Source organism: Balaenoptera physalus (assembly GCF_965194825.1).
Source record: "Balaenoptera physalus genome assembly, chromosome: 8".
Classification (NCBI taxonomy): Eukaryota; Metazoa; Chordata; class Mammalia; order Artiodactyla; family Balaenopteridae; genus Balaenoptera; species Balaenoptera physalus.
Window position 1 is genome coordinate 99,750,184 of NC_138887.1, and position 25,517 is coordinate 99,775,700.

Consider the following 25,517-nt stretch of genomic DNA (forward strand, 5'->3'; position numbering starts at 1 on the left):
ATGGGCTGCAAAGAGACAATATGGGGGAGGCTCAAAGCAGCTAAGGCTGCAGGGCCAGCCCCGTCCCCCAAGCACACACACACATCACTGCCCTCATCTAGCTCAGCTTCTCCTCCTTCACTCTTGAGATTGGAAGTATTTAGGGGCTCCAGTGGAGGAAATCCCCTTCCTTCCCCAATTCCAAGGGACCTTTGCTGCAGTAACAGGCTCTACCTTCATGGGTCTATACACCACCTAACGCCCATTTCCCAGCCATCTCCCAGCTACTTAGAGAAGTAGGCAGTGGGTCCTGGAGGCTGCTGGACAACAGAGACTCCTTGGTGAGGGAAGGACTGATATCCTTAGGGGCAGCCCTGGCTGGTTGCCCAGCAGCAGGGCAACTGGGGACCGAAGAGGGTGCTCTGTGGTCCCCCCACCAAGGCCAGTCTCCTTACCCTGCTCCTGAGCCAGCCCTTCCTGATTAGCATGAGTAATCTGAGCCTTGCTGGTTATCTAGGGTTTCCTCACACTCCCTGAAAAGTACCTTCTGAGATGTTTTGGCCTCATCCTCACAAGGACCATAGAAGGTAATAGATTTTTCTTAGGTATCTTGAACTCTAAAAACACTTGAGCCCCAAGGGAGCCGGGCAGACCCCACTACCTAGGGAGGAAAGAGGTTGATTTCTATCCTATGATTAAAATGAGGAACACAAGTAAAGAAAGGGAGGGACTTGCCTGAAGTCACAGGTGGTGGTTGGCACAGGCTGAAGTTCTGATTCCCAGTCTTAGTTACCTCGATGCCTGGAGTGATGTGGGGAGGCTAGTGCCAGTGGCCCTGGACCCACTTCCTCTGGGCTGTGGATTGATGTTGCTGAGCCAGTGCCCCTTCTCCTCTATGGTGGGATAAGAGGCAACCCTCACAGTCACAATGCTCCCGGGTCACAGAGGTGCTGGGCCCCAGGCCAGCCTCTGCCTAGGAAGTTCCCTCTGGAAACATCTTCCGGTGGGCACTAAGGGCCTGATTCGGGGCCCTATGGCCTGTAGAACCTCACCACTGGGGAGAAGGCTGGGCCGGACTGAGTCATCACCTGTGGTGCCGGCCCCATGAATGAAGTGGAATGGATGCCAAGACAACCCAAGGCCGAGGACCTCAGGGTTGGGCTCATCAGCTGGGCGGGATCCTACCTCACTTTTGAGACATATAAGAATACTGTCACTGCTACTGCAAAGGGTTTGGGCCGGAGACAGGTAACAAAGCAAACTTGCACTGGAACCATTTTTCCCAAGCCGTGAGTGTGTGTGTGTGTGTGTGTGGTGTGGATACACTTTCAACCTAATCAGTTTACTAGCCTCTGCCATTGTCAGGGCAAGCCAGGCTTTTGCTCACAGGTCTCCAATGCTCCCTCTCCCCCTCTCTAAACCTAATTCTATCAGGTGAAGCCTCAGCCCTGGCTTTGCTACCTTGTCTTGCTCTGGCTGCTCCCTCCCCTCTATCCCAGCACAGTGGTTGTGTTATCACAGAAAGGAGAGGTGGAGAGCCCAGGCTGGAAGGCAGAGTTGTGGGCGTCCGGGAAGTTGGACCAGCAGAGTTACTGCAAAGTCTATGTTCCGGTTGTAGTTTGAGACTAGGGTACTCTAGAAGCCCTCAGAGATTTGGTCTTCATTTTAGAGAGTGATGTAGGCACCTCTCGGGATGGTGCTATAGAGCAAGGCAGTGGCAAGTTCCTCTCGCTTATAACAAGGTTGATCACAGCTGAAACAGACAATTCCATCTCGACTGTCTGTGCTCCCATCCTCATCCCCGGAGCCCGGGCCTGCCTGTAAGAGGTCTTTCTTTTCTCCTGCCATGGTGGAGAGGTGGTTTTGGGGGGTGGACGTGTTGGCTGAGTGTGCTGTCCAGGGGCAACAGTGAGAAAGAGAGAAGTAAGACTTAAACAAAAGCATTTATTGGAAAGTTAGGTATTTAAGGAAGCAACCAAGGAAGAGAGAGAGGGAGTTTTACCCTCCATTATCTGGAGAAGTGGGCATCTAGAACGTCTCTTGGGATCTTGAGAAGCCCTGTGGCTCCAGTGGTGGAGGAGCCCTGAGATCTCTAGATTACCACTGGATGAGAGGGTAGAAGAGTGGACAGCAAGGAGGCCAATGTGGAGGGAAGGCGGTTGTCCTCAACGAAGGTGCCGGAGTGATGCCAGGGGTGATGGTTGAAGGGCTCCTCCGTCTAGTCTCTCGGCAATACTGATTTCCTTCTTCTCCCTCCCAATGCCTCCAGACCTGGGAGATCCTAGTGAGCAATAAGCATGACACACAGGCTGTGGTACGACTAAGAGGCTTGCAGGGCTTCTACCTTCTGTGCGAGGCGGATGGTTCTCTGTGCTATGGCCGGCCAAGGACAAGCCATCATGGATGCTTCCTAATCCGCTTCCACCGCAGTGGCAAATGGACCCTCCAGTGCATCATCAGTGGTCGTTATCTGGAATCTGATGGCGAGGATGTTTTCTGCACCTCCCGGGCCCTCTCAGCTTACCACATGTGGACCCCCCGGCCAGCCCTGCACGTCCACGTGATCCTCTACAGCCCCCTCAACCACTGCTATGCCCGGGCTGACCCCACCATGGGCCGAGTCTGGGTGGACGCACCAGTTCCCTGCCTGAAGGAATGTGGCTTCCTGTTGCATTTCCAAGATGGATGCTACCACCTGGAGACCTCTGCACACACCTTCTTGTCCCACTTAGACCGGCTGGTCTCCCAACCCTCAACACAGACAGCTTTCCACATGCAAGTGCGACCTGGAGGGCTTGTGGCGCTGAGTGATGGAGAAGGAGGCATGTTGTATCCACAGGGCACACGCCGGCTCCTGAGCCTGGGCTCCAATCCCCATGGGGGTGAGGAGTGGCTCATCCTACAACACTGCCCTACCTGGGTCAGCCTCAGGTCCAAGACTCGGAAGTTTCTCTCCGTTGTCTACGGCAAGTGCTGGGTCCAACACGGCCATAGCGGGAGGGAGGGCTGGCTGCTGAAAAGAGGAAAGTGTGTTTGGGATCAGTGAGGATTTTTGAAACTAATGATAAGGAAGATCCCGAGGTCCCAAGAGGATCTCTGCTGCCATGGAGAAGGGCTTTAAACCAGGGGCATGGGCTTGGAGAGAAAGTGGCCTGGGTCTTCTCCAGGCCACTATGGTCCAGCCGAAGGTGATGAAGGCTGAGGGGGGAAAGCAGAAGCAATGCCAGCCATGAAGTGTGGAGGAGGGGCTGAGCCTGAGGCTGAGGCCAGACTCAGGCTTCTTCTGATGTGTTCTTCCTCTGCAGACGTGGAGGTGTGTGCCGCCTCTGAGCACGTAACCCCAATGTCCTTGTTCCAGTTTGAATGTGACAACAAGAGCCCCACCTTGCAGCTTCGTTCAGCCAATGGCTGCTACCTAGCCCAGGTGAGACCTTGACTTTCTGAGTAAGAGAACCCTTAAGCCCTGAGCTCTCCCTCTCCAGACACACTTTTTCCTTCTTCAAGGCAGATGATCAGATGGTGAGGTAAAGTGTGGAAGTCCTTGTCAATAAACATTCATTTTCATCCAGTGGGCCCACTTTCATTCAATGGGGCCTCTTTAAAAAAAAAAACTTAAACTTTATTGAGGCATTATTTACATACAATAAAATGCACCCATTTTAAGTGTACAATTCACTAAGTTTTGACAAATGTATACAATCATGCTACAATCATATCACAAGTTAGAGAATACTTCTATCACCACAGAAATTCCCTCTTGCCCCTTTTCAGTCAGATCCCCTCCCCTCTTGCCCTCCCTACTACCACCGGTATATATTCTGTCGCTATAGATTAGGTTTGCTTACTCTGGAATTTCATATAAATGGAATCATACAGTAATTACAGTATATATGCTTCTTTCACTCAAATTTCACTGAAATTTGTCCATGATGTCACATGTATCAGTAGTTCGTTCCTTTTTATTGCTGGGTAGTATTCCATAACTCTACTCATAAACACAAACATAATTTGTTTATCCTTTCACTTGTTGATGAACACTTGAGTTGTTTCCAGTTTGGGCCATTATGAACAAAGTTGCTATGAACATTCATGTACAAGCCTTTTTGTGGGCCTACGCTTTCAGTTATCTTGGGCAAATACGTAAGAGTGGAATTATTGGGTCACACGATAAATGTGTGTTTAACTTCTTAAGAAAATGTCAAGCAGTTTTCTAAAGTGATTGTACTATTTTACATTCTCACCAGTAATGTATGAGAGTTCTAATTGCTCCACATCCTTTCCAATACTAGGTATTGTCTGTGTTTTTAATTTTGGCCACTCTAAAATTAAATGTGTAATGCCATCTTATTGTGGCTTTAATTTGCATTTCCCTTATGATTAATAATGTCGAGCATCTTTTCTTTTTTTTTTTTTTTCCAGTGTTTTTGGTGGCTGCCCTTTATTTATTTAAATTTATTCTATTTTATTATTTTTTTTAAATTTTGGCTGCATTGGGTCTTCGTTGCTGCGTACAGGCTTTTTCTAGTTGTGGTGAGCGGGGGCTACTCTTCGTTGCGGTGCACGGGCTTCTCATTGCGGTGGCTTCTCTTGTTGCGGAGCACAGGCTCTAGGCGCACGGGCTTCAGTAGTTGTGGCACGCAGGCTCAGTAGTTGCGGCTCACAGCTCTAGAGCGCAGGCTCAGTAGTTGTGGCACACAGGCTTAGTTGCTCCGCGGCATGTGGGATCTTCCCGGAGCAGGGCTCGAACCCATGTACCCTGCATTGCAGGCGGATTCTTAACCACTGCGCCACCAGGGAAGTCCCCAAGCATCTTTTCATGTGCTTATTGGCCGCTTGTATATCTTCTTTGTGAGGTGTCTATTCAGATCTTTTGTTTATTTGTTATTGGGTTGTCTTATTATTGAGTTGTAAGGGTTTTTGTGTGTTCTAACATCAGTCCTCTGCCAGATTTATGTATTGTAAACGTTTTCTCCCAATCTGTGGCTTGCCTTTTCATTTGCTTAATAGTGTCTTTTGAGCAGCAAGTTTTTAATTTTGATGAAGTCCAATTTCTCCGTTTTATAAATGGTTAGTGCTTTTTTCTTGCACCAGGAAATCCTTGCCTACCCCAAAGTTGCAAAGAATTTCTCCTACGTTTTCTTCTAGATGTTTATAGTTAAACTGTGGTTATAGTTTAGCTTTCATGTTTATGTCTATGATCTATTTTGAAATGATTTTGGAGTCTGGGCCAAGGTTCGTTTCTCTCCATATGGGATACAGCACAGACTGGAGAAGTGGGAGACCTGAGGTCACAACATGTTTTCCAAAAAGCATCTGAAGGCGTAAGCGTACCCTGGGAGAATAAAAAAAGCTAGAGGGTGGGATGTGGGAAAGAGGGTCTAAGAATAAAAATATTGAGGAGAAAGCTGAGATTTTGGGTCCTTGCTTCCCTTCTCTGTTCCCAATATTCTCTCCAGAGGCGCCATAGGAGAGTGATGGCTGATGGGCACCAGCTGGAGTCTGAAACCTTCTTTCGTATGCACTGGAATTGTGGCAGGATCATCCTGCAGTCTCCCAGTGGACGCTTCTTGGGCATCGCAGCCAATGGCCTGCTGATGGCCAGTGCCACCATTCCAGGTGAGCAAAGCAGGCCTTGCCAGGTTATTTCAAGTCAGAGACGCTTTCAGAGGGAGCGGGGGTTATGATAGAAAGACCACTGGAGTTGGGGTCAGAAGATTTGGGTCTGTATATCTGCTGAATCCCTGACTTTTCATCATCACTTGGGCAAACCACTTCTCTGAGGCTCAGTTTCATTGTCTCCATCATCAGTGGAGGTGACAGCCAACCTGCCTGCCTCACAGGATTATCCTGAGGATTAAATAGATTCACACATCTCAAAGGAATGAAGAATATTAAAATTTCTTGGCCTCCACGCTGTACTGTGTTTTCACAAACATTTCACAAGCACCTAGCGTGAGACCTGGCACATAGTAAGTGTTCACTAAATATTAAGATAATTGATGACACCCTTCTGCCATTAGTGTCCGTCTTCCTGCTTCCATCTGGGAAAGCACCTAGAGGCAGCCCATCCAGATAACTTCTTCCTGTTTCTTTCAGGCCCAAATGAGGAATTTGGGATTCGATTAGCCAACCGCCCCTTCCTCGCCTTGAGGGGACGGTATGGGTATGTGGGCACCTCGTCGGAACACGACCTCCTGCAGTGCAATATGGATCAGCCCGACTGCATTCACCTGCTGCCCTGCCGCCAGGGCATCTACCACTTCCAGGGTGAGTAGCTCTTCTTCTTCACCCCTGGGTTCATGGTCTAACCCAGCCTTAGCCCCAACTCAGACTTCAGGGCCTGCCACTCAGGGCCTACTTATATAAAAGGAAAAGCAGAGTTTCTGTTTGCTTTTACACTTCAAGGCCCCCAGAGTGGGGGAGGGCAGAACAGAAGCCAGCCCTCCTGTGTTTCTAGAGAGGGACCTGCCAACACAGGCAGTGTAGGGCGGTCCGGGAGGGGTGGCGTGCCTCCTGGGAGCCTCCTCAGAGGCTGTACTGAGGGAGACGTTCCTCCAGAATGGCCCACCAACCTGAGCTCTTCCCTCCCCAGCACAGGATGGATCCTTCTGGTCAATAACATCCTTTGGCACTTTTCGCCCTTGGGGAAAGTTTGCCCTCAACTTCGGTATAGAGCTTCAGGGCAGCAACTTGCTCACGGTGCTGGCACCCAATGGCTTCTACATGCGATCTGACCGAAGTGGCACCCTGTTGGCAGACAGCGAAGACATTACCAAGGAGTGTATTTGGGAATTCTAGGTAAGGTAAAGTGTGTAAGGACCGGGGGTTCTGGGAGCAGGAGCTGCAAGAGAAGAGAGGAGGGTGGGGAGGCAGGTGGCAGTCAGACCAAAATGCAGCGCAGGCTGACTTCTGTCCGACAGCTGGATCAAATCCACACATTCATTGCGAGTCTGTGCCTTTTCTCTCAGGGCTTCTAGACCTAGACTTGCTGGAGAGAGGAGTCAGATCTAGGTTTCTCACTGTTATGTCACGCTGACACTTGTGCTTGCCAGCCAGCCTGCAAGGAACAGGATGAAGCGTACCTGTGTAGCTCTCTCTTCATTAAGGTGTGGAGTTTTGCCCCCTTTGTAGGGAAGACAGGTAACTTTGGGGGGTATTCTTTCCACCCTATGCACTTTCTACCCCTATACCCCTGGATCCTTGGGGGTGCTGATGGCACCCAGATATTTATCTGCAGCCCTGAGCCTTCTCCTGAAGTCTAACCTTATCTCTTTCCAAATTCCTGATTGACAATTGACTTGACTTCATCCTGCCATCCCCTCCAAATCAGCCTCCTCACCCTCCCCTTCAAAGGTGGTCCTTCCTGCCCTCCCCACGGCCATCTAGGGCACCGCCATCCTCACAAACTCTCAGGCTCAAGACCCCAGCACCATCTCTCCTTCCTCCCTTACATTCCCTTCACCAAACCCTGAAAACTCAGGTACTTCCTTAACAATGCCTCTTGAGTGCTTGCTCCTTCTGCATTGCTGTCGCCATTGCATGGTTCCAAGCTTTCCACCAAGAGCCTACACTGCAACAAGGGCTCCCCAGCAGAACTCCCTGCTGCCAGGCCCATTCCCACCCGATATCTTCTCCACCCCAAGTTCACTTTCCTAAGAGGTGCCTCCATTCCATCTTTCCCTGTTCACAACTCTTCAGGGCACCTCAGTGCTCTTAGCCCTGTCCCTTCACAATCGACCTCGCTTTCCTGGCTTGGGAACTCATGAGGATGTTGCAGAAAGAGATAGCTTTTGATATTGTATTAGACCTGGAACCAAAACTAACAAGGTGTGGTCCTTACTAGCTCTGTAACCCCAGGGAAATTGCTCTAACATGTCTAGGCCTTCGTTTCCTTATCTGTAAAATGGGAATAATATCTATTTCATAGAGTGGTGTGAAGGTTCAATGACCATATGCCTCTAGATAAAGATCCCTGTATACATTCACTCTTTTCCTTCATTTTCTACCAGTTTTCTACACAAACCTTTTAATTGTGGCAAACTGGGGAAAATACAATGAAATTCCACTGGGCCTGTTTTCTTATCTATTCCATGAAGTATTTGGATCGAACTAAATTTCTCAGGCTCTTTCCAGGCCTAACATTCTAGTAGACGGTGTATCAAAGTGGTTAAGAGCTCATTTCTGGACTCAGAACTGGGTTCTAATTCGATGTTTATCAGTTAAACTTGTTGTTTGATGTTGGGCAAATGAACCTCTCAAAGTCTGCTTCTTGTGGGTAAAATGGGAATATAGTGTTTATCTCGTGGTATTATTGTATTACATGAGCTGATGATAGTGAAATGCTTAGTAAACAGCCTGGCACCTAGCACACTCTCACTCCATCAGACATCTCCCCCGATCCAGTTTGAATTCTTAGTAAATCTAACCTGTTGACTGTAGTCTCCCTGTGAATTCTGATGCAATTTTGCACCATTCATTGGATTTTAAAAAATCACCTCTACTGCCTTTTCCTATAAACTAACCTCACCTCTGTCCTTGTGATCCCTCATCAAGAATGGAACAAATCACTTTATTCTCTCTCTTCCCACAGGATCTCACCAGGTTTTTCCTAAAAGCCAAAGATCAGCAAATGACCGACTGAAGGTTCTTATTTCCACTTGCCTCCCAGGTCCATGGGATGCCAGCTACCAAAATCCAAATCCTCCAGGAGAAACTACTACACTAAACCAAACAGGAACCCCAGAGTCAAGATCCATGAGAAGAATATCTGTAACACAACTTTTCCTACCCAGTTTAGCAAAACACCTGTTTCAAGCAACAATACATCACAAAAGGCCACCCCCAACACCCTGGTGTGCCTCTGACTTGTGAGTCGGGGTGTGGATGTGGGTGGTGACTGAGACCTCAGGTCACTCCAAGTTCTATCCAGAAGAGGGGAGACCAAATGGTAACCTATTCTTCTATTGATTCTCTGCATCCCCTCCAGAACCACTAGACTTTTCCCAGTGATCCCATGAGGATCCAGCCTTGCCCTGAAGGATTCAGAAACCAGATATGACTAGATGTTCTTTTGGCTTAGAACAAAGGAAGGATTATTAATGATCATAACAGCTTATGCCTCTATAGCCCACCCTCCCTCCAAAGCTTACCAACCATCCCACCTTATCATTACCTTTGATCCAATCAGCTGGACACAACAGGTACTTTCCCCATCACTGCCTACCGTTTACAGGGAGCTGAAGTGATTTGCCCATGACTGGGACCTCTGACGCAATTCTTCAATTAGAGTAGACCCTAACGTCCATGGCTCTTTCCATCAAAACAGAGTTTCCAAAATGACTGTCATTCTTGCACTGTCTTCATAACTTTGGCTTTTATTTACCTACCGTCCACCCTATTAATGTCTTTCTTTTTTTTTTTTTAATTTTTTTATTTATTTATGGCTGCGTTGGGTCTTCGTTTCTGTGCGAGGGCTTTCTCTAGTTGTGGCAAGCGGGGGCCACTCTTCATCGCGGTGCACGGGCCTCTCATTATCGCGGCCTCTCTTGTTGCGGAGCAGAGGCTCCAGACGCGCAGGCTCAGTAGTTGTGGCTCACAGGCCTAGTTGCTCCGCGGCCTGTGGGATCTTCCCAGACCAGGGCTCGAACCTGTGTCCCCTGCATTGGCAGGCAGATTCTCAACCACTGCGCCACCAGGGAAGCCCTTAATGTCTTTCTTGACATACACTCTTAAGTACATTTATTTTTAAAGGGATATTTTGATCACTATCATGAAATGGAAGACCAGAATCACTTGCCATGAATAGAAAGTGACCATGAAAAGAAATACAATGAAAACAAAGTGATGTTTCAAGTCTTAGTTAGATTTCCCTTCTTTGACCAAGGCTCAGAGACTCCCTTTCCCTCTGTTAAAAAAGTAGATTAACAACTACTACAGAGGGGCTAAAGAGTAGGACCAAAATGAAAATTTTCTCTTTGACACAATCAGAACTGAAAGGGAGTGGAAGAGGGAAAATTGTTCTCATTGTTAACCCAATATTATATAAAGCAGCATGCAGACAGTTCCTAAAAGTTTCTCAAATACCAGTGATGCCTGACCCCTATTGCATCATCCCATAATCAGTGCCTGGTTTATAAGTCCACTGAGAAGAGAACCTGAAACCGGAACATGAGAGAGATTCTGTTTGGATAGAGGAAAATGATGTCAAGTTTCTGTAAGTATGTTTCTCCTCAAGAACATGAAAGAATTTTGTAAACATTTTAATCCAATAAAAAAAGGTTGCAAACACTAGAGACCAGGGCGTCTCCTTTCCTGCAGAACACTAAGAACAGGCCAAGGCGTGATAGTGAGAGGCCCGCGCACCGCGATGAAGAGTGGCCCCCGCTTGCCACAACTAGAGAAAGCCCTCGCACAGAAATGAAGACCTAATACAGCCATAAATAAGTAAATAAATTAATTAATTAAAAAAAAAAAAGAACAGGCCAAGGATGTGGAGTGGAATATAGTCTTCAGAGATAAGACGTTGGGGGTCATTTAGTGGAGAACCCCTTCCTCAGCTTTCCATAAATACATCTACACACTCAGATGCACGGGCATGCATGTGCCCAGGGACACACACACACACACACACACACACACACACACACACACACACACATTGGTCTGCCCCACTCCCCGGAAGTGGTCATCCATCCTCCACTTGAATGGTGCTCAGCCATGGAGCCTCAGATGACAGCTGCTTCCATTGCTGAGGTCAGTTTTGTTGCTGAAGTGAAGGGCATATTCTCAGCTGTACTGTGAATGTTGTCACCCCACAAAACCTCATCCATTTCCCTGAGCGGTCTGTCCAGCAGGGTCCCCAGCTTGAGGGGAGAGAAGGCAGGGCGGGGCAGGCTGCACTCTATTACCCTCGGAATTTCATTCCAGAGCTGTGCTGTCCCATAGAACTTTCTGTGCTGATGGAAATGTTCTATAAAATTTACTGTCCAATACAGTAACCTCGGGCACATGTGACTGCTGGGCGTTTGATTTGGGGCTAGTGTGACTGAGGGGCTGAATTATTCATTTTATTTAATTTTAATTACGCTTTAAGAGCCACATGTGGTCGGTGGCTATTTACTGAGCCCCACAGCTCTAGAGTATTTGATGATAAAGAGACTTCCTGAAGGACAACTTCTGCATTTGTACCTGTCATAGATGGGAGTAAACAAACATGCCCCCAGTCCCCCCCTACCCTGCTTTGCACTATCATCATTCCATCCCCTGCTCTTCAAAAAGGAAAGAATTTGGAGGGATGAGCCCATCCCCCATTCCAAATATCTCCTCTTTCCCCCTTTCCCCCCATAGCCCTCTCTTTCTCTGCATCCCAAGGCTTCCCAGGAGGAGCCTAGAGATTTCTCTGCAGGGAGACAAAAGTGAGATGAGTTGGAACTTACAGCCAAGAAGAAGCAAGCAAACATGCCCCAGGAGCACATATAAAGGGATGAGCAGAATATAAAAAGGGTCATTTCCTCTCTGTGTGCTGTTGTGCAAAAAAAAAATACATATGCAATTAAGGAGTTCATGTCTCTCTTCTTAGATTAAGGAATTATTATATATTTTCTTAGATGTGGTCATGGTGTTGTGGTTATGTAAGAAAATTTCCCTTATTTTTTGGAGATGCCCGCTGGAGGACTCAGGGGTGACGTGCCACGAGGTACTATCAGTGTGTGTATGTGTTATGTGTGCATACATGTGGGTATATGAGCACCCAACCACCAAAATAGATGCATATGTAGACATAAACATACATAGATAAATACAAAGATTAGATAGATTGGATAGATAGATAATAGCTAGATACCTAGTTATATAGACACATAAATGTATTAGATGATAGCTAGATAGACACATAGTTACACAGATAACTAAATTAGACAGATAGATAGATAGATAGACAGATGGCAAACTTTTTTTTTTTTTGGCTGTGCTGGGTCTTTGTTGCTGCTCGTGGGCTTTCTCTAGTTGGCGGTGAGTGGGGGCTGCTCTTCGTTGCGGTGCGTGGGCTTCTCTTTGCGGTGGCTTCTCTTGTTGCAGAGCACGGGCTCTAGGCTCACAGGCTCAGTAGTTGTGGTGCACGGGCTTAGTTGCTCCACGGCACGTGGGATCTTCCTGGACCAGGGCTCGAACCCACGTCCCCTGCATTGGCAGGCGGATTCTTAACCACTGCGCCACCAGGGAAGCCTGGTGGCAAACTTTATAATTGGTAAATATAGCGGTGGGATTATGAGTGCTCATGAGAAAAACATGACAGACAACAGAACTACTGCTAATTTAAAAGATGTTTTTATCACTGCCAACTGGAAGCGTCTTAAGGCCAGTGTGAGAAGTGGGTGGGCACGGCTTCTGCAATCAGGTGACACATAAGAAAGTCAAGGTCCACAGATGAGGAGGAGACACAGGAAGGAGGAAGGAGCAATGCTCTGCTTGGGCAGACGGTATCAGATCCTCCCCATCCCATCTCCTTTCCACTCTGGACCACCTCCCTCATCCCAGGCCTCAAAGTGGGGAGCCAGGCCAGAGCAAGACCTGATGGGTACCAAGACTGGCGATGGGGGCAGAGGAAGGAAGGGCAAGGATGGCAAAGCAGGAGTGAATCCAGGGAGCTCGGCTGTGGGGGGCAAGTAGCCTGTAGGGATGAAGAGAGGTTGAGCTTGGGCTTGGTGCTGCCACCCCACCCCTCAAAGTCACTGATGGGGAGAGGGGCGGACATCAGTTCTCTACACTGGATATACACACTTGAATCTCCATCCCAGCCCCCTTGCCCGCTATGGCCGTCAAATGTAGTATAGACTCAGGGGTACTAGTCTCCCCAACTTTATGAGCCATGCAAAGAATGAGGAAAGCTGTATTGAGGTTCCTTTGATGACCCCGACTGGGGATCCGTGCCCTCCAGTGGGTCAAGGAGTCAGTTAGCCTTCCCTACACCCTGCAGGAGTGAGGCCTGGCCTGGATTCTTACCCCAGCAGGGCTTGAGACAGGCTTGTGGAGGAGTGTCACTCAGACATCTGTCTGATACTGTCCCCCAGAACCGCGGATAGCTGGAGGGAGCCAAGGATTCCAGGGCAGGTAGGACTGCTGTGGACACACTGCCGGGGGATTGCTAGAAAAAGCAAGAGGAAACCCTTAGCTGCCAGTGATGCCTCCTGTTTAGCATGACTGGGACCCCAGGGCTGCACGACCCCACCCCACCCCCAGGGCTGTATCCTGAACAACTTCAGAGGGAGCCATTCACATGGTAAACTCTGAGGATGGCACTTTCTGGCAGCAGGTACTGTGGGGGCCCAGGGGAGTCATGCATTCCAGCTCAGGCACCCACTGGGAACAGGACAAGCAGTGATCCCTTCAGTCTTCCCAGTTCACACGCTTCCCCCTCTTCCTGGATACCTGTGCAGAGACGGTCCCTGCGGAGGCACTTGGTACAGTCAGGTCCTGGGAAGCACCTACAAGGTAAGGGTGGATGCACCAGAGGGAGGAACAGGGGTCTGGGGAGCAGGGGGTGGAGGTGAGAGGCAGGGAGGTTCCAGGAAAGGCAATGACTTCTGGGAGGGCTGGGAGGAGATGGATGCTACAGCCCCAAACTGCCCTCCTTCCCAGGGCGGGGTCTTGGGAGACTGGGGGAGAAGGATTAGATCCCAGGGATGGCAAACTGGGGACGGTGCAGCCCTGAAGAGCAGGGACTGTGTATGTCCAGCATCTAACACAGGGTCTGGTGCATAGGAGGTGCCGAGTAAATGTTTGGTGGTTGCATGGATGGATGCATGGATGGATGGATGGATGGGAAGGAAGGAAGGGAGGAAAGAAGGGTAGGTGAGTGGATGGATGGGCAGAGAAATCACCTGGAAACCGCATTTCCCCCTTGAGCTTCTCTTGTCGACGCCACTTGGCTCTTCGGTTGGAAAACCAGATCTGAGGAGGGCAGAAAGCATGCGGCTGGCTGTGCGCTCCAAGGCCCAGCACCTACGGCTCTCACCACGTGTTCCTGACGTGGGCTCGGAGCGCAGACCCTTCCTCAGCCCTGACGTCCTCCCTTCCTGCTCTGGCCTGGGCTCTCTGTCCCCTTCCTCCGTGCTAAGGCGTGGAGTGGGGAGTGGAGAAGAAAGCTCAGCAGACGTGCAACAAGGAGGAACCCGTCTCATTCCTGCTCTGAACAAGCCCGTCTCCGCCTCTGGCCGCCGTCTCCACCTCCCCGGAACCCGAAGCCTGCCAGCCCAGACGCTCTGTCCTTGCGGATCGTGCGCGCTGTGTGGCGGAGCTCACTCACCCTCACCGTGTCTTCAGGCAGAGAGGTGGCAGCAGCCAGCTTCCCGCGGGCCACTGAGTCAGGGTACTGCCCGCGCCGGAACTCTGCAGAGATGGAAGCTCACACAGCAAGGGCGCGGGGAGAGGATGAAGGCCCCGCTCCCCGCCTGTGCCAGCCCCGAACTGCCCAACTCCCCGACGCAGGGCCATCCACAGCCTCCAGCTCCCAGCCTTGGCCCGCTGGCCTCCGGGCCGTTGCCTCCGTGGCCCACTGTATGCCCCAGCTCTGGCACCTTTCTCCAGCGCCTCAGCTTGGCCTGGGGAGAAGATCGTCCGATTCCGGTGGCCTGTTCCTGGGTGGGGACCCCGGGGCACCTCGGAGCCACTAGGCGGCGTTGGAGGAACTGGAGCCAAAACAGCTGCAAAGGGAGACAGTGGCTGGTGCGGGTCTGTGATGGTGATTCCTCTGGTCGAATGGAGTCCCCACGTCCCTGGTGCTGTAGGCAGGGCACAATGCAGGGTGAGAGCAGAGCCGCACCGCCGGGGCATCCACGGTTACTCGGGGGTCGCTGCAGGGGCACTGGGTGGGAGGGTTCGAAGCCGTGGTGGGAGCATGCTTAGCATTTGGGGGGAGACAGCCGCAAGGATGGGCCAGGCTTGCCTGATCCCACAGCACCTCAGAAGTGCTCTGAGGAGCTGTGAACGAGGCAGGGGGAGGGCGTGGAAGGCCGAGTCCTGTCTCCTTCTCTGCAGATCCTGTGAACTTAGAGACCTAGGGAGCTGGGCTCTGTTCCAGGACCTGCCAACAACTAGCTGGTGACCTTGGGTAAGTTACTTCCCTTCCTCTGAGCCTCCATTTTCTCCTGCTAGGAGAGAATAAGACCCCCTGTGAGGCCCACTTTATTGTCTTGTTGTGAGGGTGATCCAAGAGAGAACAAGAAAGGGATCTGAGAACTTAAAATGCTTAGGTTTGGCTCTGAACATCCCTGGAGGCCGCTCCAAGACCCACCTGGCAACCTGAGCTGTGCCCCGGGCAGTCTCTGGTCCTCCTGTATCGCCCGCAGGACTCGGTTGATGGAGGAGACCTGAGGGTGTGGGGTGATGAGTGGGGAAACAGTGCCCAGCCCAGGTTGCATCCTGAAGATGTTTCCCCAGTATCCTCTCTCTCCTCTGTCCCCGCCCAATGGCAGCCTCCTTTCAGCCCCACGCTTTCTTCTTCTCACCTGTCTCACCACCACCGCTTTTCAGAAGAGAAACTTCTGGGTCAGAAGAGAGCCCAGGAGCCCCGCCCCCCAGCCTGGGAGGCCCCACTGCCAAGTAAGAAGGGATCTTCTTCTCCCTCCCCAGACAACCAGTCTGGCAGCCGCAGTTCCGGTTCTGGGGAGGGGAGGGCACTTACACTGGGAGTCTTGTCCTGGGTGCAAAGCCCTTCAGCGCAGAGCTGGCGTTGGATCTCCCAGGCGAAGAGGGCTGGACACTCACCCTTCAGCTGGGCGATTCGAGCCACCACAGGTGGCGTGGCCAGGCGCGGCTTGCTTCCCCCAATCCCCCTGGGTTCCAAGACACCTGTGCGGTAGTAACGCCCTAGGATCTTGCTCACACAGCCATTAGATACCTGGGTCAGGTGAGAAGCAGGGACAGGTGAGGCATGATGGGCAAAGGGTGAGCGTCCCTGGGACAGAAGGAAGCTACAAGGCAAGGTGAGACTGACTGAATCAGGCCCCAGAGTCGAGTCTAGCCTCACCTTTGGAACGCTGAAGCTCCCTATCCCAGCCCTCAAGGAAGCAGCCCAAGCCCCAAAGGCCCTCCGAGTCTGCAACAGCCCCAGACTTGCCTTAAAGGGGCCGCTTCTCCCTGCTTCTTGTGCCCAGCACTGGGTGAAGGTCCCAGCACACTACCTTAAGGCTCCGTGAGATGTCACAGGGCCGCATCCCGCTGACGGCCAGCCGCACGATCTGCTGCCGGGTGTCCAGGGGCAGAGGCCGACCATTCACAAAGAGCCCCCCCAGCTGATTCACACTGCTGACCCCTGCGCAGGAGAAGGAGGCATCGTACCCGAAGTCTCCCCTCTCCCCAGCCCACCTGCAGCATGGAGGACCCTCCTGGGAGAGGGTTACTCAGGCCCCGCTAGCCTGGCTTCCCACCATAGAGAAAATCCTCTCTCCAGGGGACTGCTCCCCTTCTGCTCCCAGGGTCCCCCAAACATGCCACTTTCTTTGGGAGCCGGCTCATGGGTGAGTCTTTGCTCCTTGGCCACGTGCACTGGCCCTCATTGTCTAAGGGCAGCAGGGTGGAGCAGGGAGAGAGTGCCCGGAAGGAGCTCCCCAGAACGCTGGCTGAGGGCAGAGGAAACCATATGGATGCAAGCAGAGCCCTGAGCCATTCCCGCCCTCCTGTGATGCCCTGTTCTTCCCACTTCTCCTGGGCATCTTACCGTCCTGCAGCATGCTCCAGGCTGAGCCTCCTCACAGAAGGGCAGGAACTGGGAAGACTGGGGAGGGGAGTTCCTCCTGGGAGCTCCTTTTTCGTTCTTGAAGCTGGACCTGCAATAATCGAGGGTTCTTTGGGTGGAGTCTCTTGCTTAGAATGGTCTTGGGGTGTTTTGTGATAGAGGATAAGGTTTCTAAAGTTTGCCAGTAGATTGGCTACGGAAACTCAATTTCTCTTTACTAAACCTTTGAATTAAAACATCACAGAGCCAGCAGAGGACTGGATCTTTCTGGATGTCCTGATAAGGGCCTGGGAGGGTGGGCGGGCTCTCTTTCTCACATGTTCCGTGCAAGAGGTCAGGTAAAAATGGATGATGCTTTACCTTTTCCAAATGGACCACTGTCGCCTCTGACCCCTCAAAAGCCTTATCAGCCACCAGGTGATACACTTGGGACCAAGTCCTGCCTCCTAAGCTCAGGATGCTATGCCCAGCCAGAGAGGGCACCAGGGACCAAAGATCTCCATCGCCCTGGTCTGAGGCTGGGGACCAGGTTCAAGGCTCTGCCTTTACTCTCACGCAGGTCCTGACGTTATGTTCTCCAAACCACCAGCCAGAAAGCTTCCTTCAGAGCACCTCATGGGAGGGTCTTGCTCTGGTTTTTGATACTCTCCAAGAAGGTCTGGGGAAACACCAGGGCTCAGCTCTATCCCCAGGCATTGAGGCTTGTGTCCCACCCCCTGGAAGTAGAGATGAACAAGCCTGAAGTCCTGGCTTCTCCCGGAAGACACCTCTCTTGACAGCTTCTAACCTGCTGGGGTTGCTGCTCCCTGTTAACTCTGGAGAGGTCTAGATCTCATACTTTCAGAGGCCAAGTCTCTGGGACCAGACACTCATTCTTGCAACTACCATTTACCGAAGGCATGTCAAAGCGAGAGAGGGAGAAGCAGGAGAGAGCTGTCTCTGACCTGTATAGAAGCCAATGTGAGCACGAGAGAGTCTCTTGGCAGCCCGGGACACAGGTCGTGGGCCACCATGTCCGTCTTGCTTTTATCTGCTAGTAATGGGAGTTGAAGCCGCCTCCTTTCATGCCTGGACCCCTGGCAGGGCTGGAGGTCACCCCAGAGAATAGCTTATGCATAGAACTTGCCTGTAATAACCATGCCATCTTGGCTCAGTTAACTAATCTGCAATTATTTACTGAATAAGGTATTAAGCATGAGCACATAGCTGGTTGTTCAAGATGAAGGGAGTAAAAAGAATAGGGACCAGGTTTTTGCCCTCCAAGAGATTACAGTGCAACCAGGGAGAGGGGACCAGCACGGGGGAAACAACAATAAACTCACAAAGACTATGGCAGCCAGAGCGATTTGATAAAGTTCAGGAGATAAATCAGCTTTTACTCACTCCTCTCTAGACAGTTAGAGACACATTCCCTGCATGCTCTCATCTTTCCAGAAAGTCAGGAAGGAAAGCAGAGGTTTCTCCAAAAAGAAAACTGAGGCAGAGATTGGGGTTCCCACAAATCAGGGGCCACCCAGGGAGTAAAGCTCAAGGAGGTTTAGAAGGCAGTCCCTCCTCAGAAGCTGCAATTTCCAGCTTCTAATCCTGAGGCTCTCTTTCTCTGCCTCCACCCCTGCTGCCTCCAAAGCAATAGAAAGAGGAAAGTCAATCTGGGGATGTAAAGGCTATGCCAGGATAGCGGGGGCAGGTGGAAGTTCAGAAAATCAGCCAAACCCTGAATCCTTGATAGGACTGTGTTCCCCCTGAGTGATCAGAGCTCAGAGGAACTGTGGGGTCTCAGGTTCAATATCCAAACCTAAAGCATCTCCAAACCTAAAATCACCCCAACTCAAAACAGAAAGCCATCCCCAGTCACCGCACCACACATTTCCAACGTTCATATTAACCTGTCTGATGAAATAACTGGTCCTCACAAGATGGGAGAGCAGGAGAGGGGGCTGAAGGGGCAGGAGGGTGGTGACTGCAAAGACAAAGGACGAGAGAGGTTGGCTTGGCCACACAAAGACATGGAACCAGCGTGAGAGGCAGAGCAGACAATGAGCCTGCGGTGAGCTACCTGTTTGGTGGGGGGGTCTCAGTCTCCTGACCTGGGCTCCTGAGACCCCTGCAGGCTCCAGGGATGGTGGTGGTCTGGTCCTGCTAACAGCCTCCACTCTGCTCCTGCTTCAGTCCTGCCAGGGGGTCCAGAGCCACAGAAAGCCCGTGCTCAGGAGCAGAGGGCAGCCTTCTGGGAGCAGCCAGTGATGTCACAGGCCATGAGCAGAGGAGAGAGGAGGAGGGAGGTGTGCATGGGGCTGACTGACACCGGCCCCGAGTCAGGGCAAACCACAGCCAGTGACCCACTGTGTCCTTCCACCGGAAGTCCTCAGAGCCCACCTTGCACCTACCTGCCACCCTGAAGCAGGTACAGAGCCAGTCTCATGCAGGCCCCCTGGCTCCTGAGCGCACCTACTCAGGGACCAGTACTCCTGAAGGGAACGGGGAATGAGGAGGATGGGGAATTTCAGACTGTGTCCCCAAGGCTTTGAATGCACAGAAGCCCAAACATGAATTCCAGAACCACAGACACAACTTCCCAGCCAGAATGTACTTCTGGGTTCTGGGTCAGCTCCTGGGTCCTATGTATATTGCTATAAAAGGTCAATGGGTATATAGACCAACACCTAATTACTGGCCAAGTCGGCTCCTGGATCTCTGAGAATGCGGTGCGCATAGAGAGAGTATCACATAGCACCAGTTCTTCCCAAGAGCGTCCTCACCAATCCTTCATTTGGCTCCTTGACTGAGGTGATGCCCAGGATGAGTTCTTGCCTGGAAACTGGGGGACCCTGGACTTTAGAACACTGGCAACAGGAGCGATGGAGGGAATGAGCCTCTGAAGGGAGCTAGGTTGCAGGTGGGGTGTTTATCCATTTCTCGATTTATCAGGCTCCATTCTCCAAGGGATTTGGTGCTTTCAGACTCTGAGTGATGAATGACACTCCGGTTCCCACCGAGAACACCACAGGTTATCTGGATTGTTGTTCAGCCGGGGGGTCCAGTAGCTGGAAGGGAAACAAAGCCCCCAGCGCATGGAAGCTTTGTTGCCACCATGGTCTCGGCCAGACCCCTTGTGAAGGAGCCGGCATGGAAAGCTCTTTGGGTCCACCGCATACCTTGGTGTCTGTGAAACCCTCTCAGAAGTCAGGCTGAAAGTAAGCAGGGTGTGGTGCTCTAACACTAGACCCAGAGCGGGGAAGAATAGGTTTCAATGGTAAATGCTTTGGTTTGAGGGGCAGGGGTGTTGATGTTGTATGTTCAGCTTGATCCTAGGATTGGGAACTCTTATTCTCAAAGCAGGGCCAAATATATCACAGAAGTGGGTTTTCTACCTTACCCTGACATGTACTGCCCTTCTCTTCCAGCCTCCTCCAGCATCCTCAGACTAGCCTGGAGCCCTGGGGGACAGGGGAGACTGCAGCAGGCGGTTTCAGCACCAGGGGCAGGACAGCACACGCTCTAGTGGCTGTAGAGCCATTCACTCCCAGGGCAGCTGGCACTGCTGGGCCCTCTACTCAGCCATGCCTGGGTGAGAGGAGTTCCCAAGGAAGGCATGTGGTAGCTCTAATCTTAGTCCTCCTTTCCTGCCTCATCCCTTCCTCTTGATTTGCCCCTGCATCTGGGGGCCAAAGGCTCCATGTCCAGACCCACTATTCCCATAGACAGCTGTGTGAAGGTGGAGATAGGGGTGTCAGGGGGAGAAGGGACAAGACCTGGCAGATGGTGGTGGCAGCGATTTCCCCCCATAAACTACCTTCTCCCCCCGCCTTTACAACACACTCTTGGGTCTGAACAAACAGAGGCTTTCGACCCAGAGGTGATGGGGGGAGGGAAAAGAGAGGAAGGGCCGTGGCAGGGGGGCCTAGCCAGCCCAGAGGCTCAGCCACTCAGCCCTCTGCCCAGCGCACCAGACTGTTTGAGGAGCAAATATCTGCCTTCACTGTCTGACTCTCTCAACCTCCCCCCCACCCCAACCCCGGGCTTGGGGCTAATTGTCCCTCATTCACTGGGCCCAGGCCCCAGGCTGCTGCCAGCCCCTGCCATCTGCTCTCAATTATACATTAACTCAGAGGTCTTGCCACCCGCCAGCCAGCCTGTGCGCCCCTCTCCAGTCCGCCCATGGCCATTCCTGCTTGTCCCTCGCTCTGTTGTAGAGCCCTGACCGCTGGCTTCTTCTGCCCTTGGGAGCCCCTGGTGTAAAGCCCTGTAGCTATGGGAAAAGATCTGTCCTCAGGAGAGGCCGCTGGAGTTCCCCTGCCCTCCTCAAGGGGCCAGCAGACAAGACAAGCCCGTGCGTAAAGCTGGAGAGGGCAGGGCGCAGCCAGAACAGAGACCGACGGCTTTGATCTGACACCTCACCCCGGGCTTTGGGCACTCACTGGGGGTGGAAACGCCAGTTCCAGGCTGCTTCCACCCCTCCTTGTGGCACCTCCCTGTAGGCTGTGGGGTTCTGGCTCCCGTCTTCCCTCTCTCCAGCGAGCCCCACCTCCTGCCAGCCCTCAGCTTTCCAGAGCGCACTGGCCACCTCGCCAAAACCACTCTCTGGCAGCACGTGCCTCCGAGTTGAAAGTCACAGTAGTTTCCCAGCTACAAAAACGTAGGGTATCTTCAAGTTCCTTGGATATTCCTAAGCTTGGTGCTAAATCTGCAACTGCTTGCACCGCCAACCCTACTCTCCCAGCCCAGACCCCACTATAACACTTGCAAATCCCAATGCTTTTCCGCTCAGCGTCTGAAACGCTGGCTACTCAGCTCCCTCCCTCTGAATGTGCCACAGAGACAGTGAAGAGCGCTTCCTCCCAACTGGGGACACAGAAAATGCCCCCCTTTTCCCTCTTTTTCACCGCGAGCCCCTATCCTCTGAGCTCAACCCTCCCCTTGTTTCTCCTGGGACCAGGCTTTGCCGGGCAGGGTGGGGAGTCTTTATTCCCCTAGACAACCCCCAGCAGAGCTGGGGAGTTCAGGGGTTAGAGCCAAGGGCTCCAGGAGGCCAGGTGAGGAAGAGCCCAGCCCAAAGCTGCCAGGTGTGGCACTGTGGCCTCAGACGTCAGTGGCCCATCACTTGGGGAGAGTGAGTGCGTCCTTGGGTCCGAATGCACATCAGACCTGCCCGAGGGGAAGGGGCTGCATCCTGACTGGGGTTTTCAGAACCGCCTGGTGACCCAAAGTTCCATGTATTCCTTGGGGACAGCTAGCTCTGCGCTCTGCAGATCTTCCCCACTCCATCCTGCCCAACTTTGCATGAGGTGGAGGATCTGCGGAGGAAGATAGCATTCCATTTTTAAAATACATTTTATTTTAATAGGCTTTATATTTTAGGACAGTCTTAGATTTACAGAGCAATTTCAAAGATAATACAGAGAGTTCCCACACACCCTATACCCAGTTTCCCCTATTATGAACATCTTACATTAGTATTTGTTATAATTAATGAACCAATATGGATATGCTATTAATAACTAAAGTCCATACCTTATTCAGATTTCCTCAGTTTTTCCCTAAAGTCCTCTTTCTGTTCCAGGACTCCATCCAGGACACTACATTTAGTCACCAGGTATTCTGAGGCTCCTCTTGGCTGTGACAAGTTTCTCAGATTTTTCTTGTTTTTTATAACTTATAAAATTTTGAGGAATTGTAGAACATCCCTTAGTTTGGATTTGTCTGATGTTTTTCTCATGATTAGACTGGGCTTATGGGTTTTGAAGAAGAAGACCGAAAAAGGTAAAGTGCAGTCCTCATCATGTCACATCACACGTCAACATGACTTACCTCTGTTGATGTTGACCTTGATCATCCGGTTGAGGAAGTGTTTATTGGGTTTCCCCACCGAAGTTAATCTTTTTCCCTCTTTTCCATACGGTACTTTTCTGAAGGAAGTCCTATGTACAGCTCACACTTAAGGAATGGGGAGTTATGCTTCACCTGCTTGAGAGTGAAATATCTACATTGATTTTGGATTTCTTCTGCTCAGGAGATTTTTTACTTCTCTCACACTTATTTGTTCAGTAATGTATGTCTATCAACATGGACTATGGATACTTATTTTATTCTTTGGAATATTATTATCCAATATACTACTTTTTTTGTTGCTCAAATTGTTCTAGCTTTGGCCATTAGGAGCTCTTTCAGTTGTCTCCTGTGTCGACATGCCCCCATTTTCATGGGGCTCAGTTTTTGTTTTGTGTGTGTCTTTGTGTGTTTGAGTATCTCCTTATTTATCTTGTATATTTCCTGCCCCAGGCCTAGAATCAGCCATTTCTCCAAGGAGCTCTGGTACCTTTTGTTGGAGAACGGTATGAGAAACAAAGATCTGGGCACTAGGTATGCTTGCTGCTACTGGGGTGTCAGTGCTTCTGGGTTCTTTCAGCTGACAGAGCAAAGAAATATACATGAGTGTACTAATCCATGTATCTGGACATATCTATAAATAGTTCCATATGTAACCATTTGTATCGATATTAAACTAAACATGAGTTCATACTGATGTCTCCAGCTCCAATCCATTATCACATGGATCATTCTGGTTTCCTCCCTTGCTTACCTGTGAAGTCTGTACAATACGTAAGTACAATTTATTTTACCTTTAGTCTTACAGACTCCACTCATTTCCAAAGTTACTTAAATCAAGTAACTTGATTTTCCCCGCTCCCGTCCCTGAAGCTGTTTCATACATTTGTAGTACACTTCGATTATTTAGTCATATTCTGCAATTCATTTTAGGATTCCCTGACCTCTAGGTAGCTTTTTAAAATTTGTATACATTAAGTTTCATTCTTTGTGCTGTAAAGTTCTATAAGTTTTGATAAATGCATAAAGTTGTGTATCCACAAGTACAGTATTACACAGAGTAATTTCACGGCCTTAAGAGATCCGTAGTGCTTCACATATTCAACCCCCTTCCCTCCCCGCAAGCCCCTGGTAACCACTGATCTTTTTACCATCACTATGGTTTTGCCTTTTCCAGAATGTTATGTAACGGAATCATACGGTATGTAGCCTTTTCAGACTGGCTTCTTTCACTTAGTAACATGCACTTAAGATTCCTTCATGTCTTTTCATGGCTTAATAGCTCATTTCTTTTTAGCACTGAGTAATATTCCACTGTATGGATGAACCACAGTTTATTTATCCATTCACCTACTGTGGGCATAAGTTTTCAACTCCTTTGGGTAAATAGCAAGGAGTACACTTGCTGAATCACATGGTAAGAGTATGTTTAATTTTGTAAAAAAGCTACTAAACTGTCTCACAAAGTGGCTGTACCATTTTGCACACCCACCAGCAATGAATGAGAGTTCCTGTTGCTTCACAAACTCATTAGCATTTGGTGTTGTCAGTGTTTTGGATTTCGGCCATTCTAATAGGTGTCTAGTGGGGTATATCATTGTCATCTTAACTTGCATTTCCTTAATGATACAATGTGGATAATCTTGCCATATGCTTTTTGCCATCTGTATATCTTCTTTGGTAAGATGTCCAGTTAAGGTCTTTGATCCATTTTTTCATCACGTGTTTGTTTTCTTATTGTTAAGTTTTAAGAGTTCTTTGTATATTTTGGATAATATTCCTTTATCAGATATGTTTTTTGCAAATATTTTCTCCCAGTCTGTGGCTTACCTTCTAATTCTACTGACGTCTTTCAAAGAGCAGAAGTTTTTAATTGTAATAAATTCCAGCTTATCAATTATTTCTTTCATGGACCATGTCTTAAGTGTTGTATCTAAAAGTGCATCACCATATCCATAGACTTTATTTTTTTTAGAGTAGTTTTAGGTTCACAGCAAAATTATGAGGAAGGTACAGAGATTTCCCATCAACCCTCTGTCCCCACACACGCACAGCCCCTCCCATATTCAATATCTCCAGTTTGTTACAATTGACGAACCTAAGGTGTAAATTCTGTAGATGTTCTTTATAAAGCTGAGGAAGTTCCCCTCTTTTCCCAGTCTGATGAGAGTTTTATCATGAGTGGGTATTGGATTTTGTTCAATGCCTTTTCTACATCAATTGAAATGATTTTGTTTTCTTCTTTAGCCTGTTGAAGTGATGGATTGTATTCATTGATTTTTAAATGTTGAACCAGCTTTGCATACCTGGAATAAATTCACTTGGTCATGGTGTATGATTCTTTTTAGACATTGTTGGGTACAAATTACTAATATTTTGCTGAGGATTTTTTTTTAATCTATGTTCATGAAACATACTGGTGTTCGGTTTTCCTTTCTTATGATGTCTTTAACACAAAATTTTGATATTAGGGCAATTAATATTGGTCTCATAAAATGAGTTAAGAAGTGTTCTCTCAGAGATCCAGCTTTGAGAGTGAGGACAGGATTTATCAAGCACATGTATAGAACACTCGATATAAGTATCACACAATAATTGTTGTTACTACTATTACTACAACTATTATGTGCCAACAGGTAACGCTATTATCTATTGACTGCGTTCACCTGTTCCAGCCTAGGACATTCCCAGCCCCACCCTTGCTGCCTTAATTCTGCACTCCTGTCATTTCTGTCTCTCTGCTCTTCAGTTTACCCTCTTGATCTCTGGGCTCATTAAGCCTACTATATGAAATTCCTTCTCTGAACTAGAGTCACCTTATCTGGAGATAGTGGGGTAGCTATCTTTCTGCTGCCTTTGAAATATCCACAAACTTATGCACTTTTGAAAGGGAAGAGGAGGAGGAGCATGAGTCATTGATGATCCAAGGTCTTTGCCGCTGTGCTTTTTTTTCTTAATTAATTAATTAATTTATTAAAAA

The 25,517-nt window shown here is 49.7% G+C and overlaps 2 protein-coding genes across 2 annotated transcripts; one reads left to right on the plus strand and one right to left on the minus strand.

Annotated features, from left to right (window-relative positions):
* Nucleotides 1–54: 54 nt before the first annotated feature.
* FSCN3 (fascin actin-bundling protein 3) lies at nucleotides 55–10,299 on the plus strand. The gene is made up of 6 exons (XM_082472461.1): nucleotides 55–1,227; nucleotides 2,249–2,945; nucleotides 3,285–3,403; nucleotides 5,436–5,595; nucleotides 6,076–6,246; nucleotides 6,572–10,299. Exons 1-6 carry the CDS (start codon nucleotides 1,084–1,086, stop codon nucleotides 6,775–6,777), a joined length of 1,497 nt encoding a protein of 498 aa, XP_082328587.1. The 5' UTR covers nucleotides 55–1,083; the 3' UTR covers nucleotides 6,778–10,299.
* A 342-nt stretch (nucleotides 10,300–10,641) lies between these two features.
* PAX4 (paired box 4) lies at nucleotides 10,642–22,544 on the minus strand (the record flags this gene model as incomplete). The annotated part of the gene is given in 14 exon segments (XM_082472550.1): nucleotides 10,642–12,573; nucleotides 12,575–12,637; nucleotides 12,639–12,646; nucleotides 12,979–13,120; nucleotides 13,405–13,460; nucleotides 13,857–13,926; nucleotides 14,282–14,364; nucleotides 14,553–14,678; nucleotides 15,269–15,344; nucleotides 15,659–15,874; nucleotides 16,158–16,361; nucleotides 16,694–16,802; nucleotides 20,088–20,148; nucleotides 22,520–22,544. Coding segments are annotated over 14 exon segments (1,296 nt in total). The 3' UTR covers nucleotides 10,642–12,516.
* Nucleotides 22,545–25,517: the final 2,973 nt, after the last annotated feature.

Excerpts from the sequence above, each read along its gene's own strand:
- FSCN3 (XM_082472461.1), top strand. The coding sequence starts at position 1,084 with ATGAATGAAGTGGAATGGATGCCAAGACAACCCAAGGCCGAGGACCTC. Across the intron at positions 3,404-5,435 it reads ATGGCTGCTACCTAGCCCAG|AGGCGCCATAGGAGAGTGAT; the intron begins GTGAGACCTTGA and ends TATTCTCTCCAG. Across the intron at positions 5,596-6,075 it reads GGCCAGTGCCACCATTCCAG|GCCCAAATGAGGAATTTGGG; the intron begins GTGAGCAAAGCA and ends TGTTTCTTTCAG.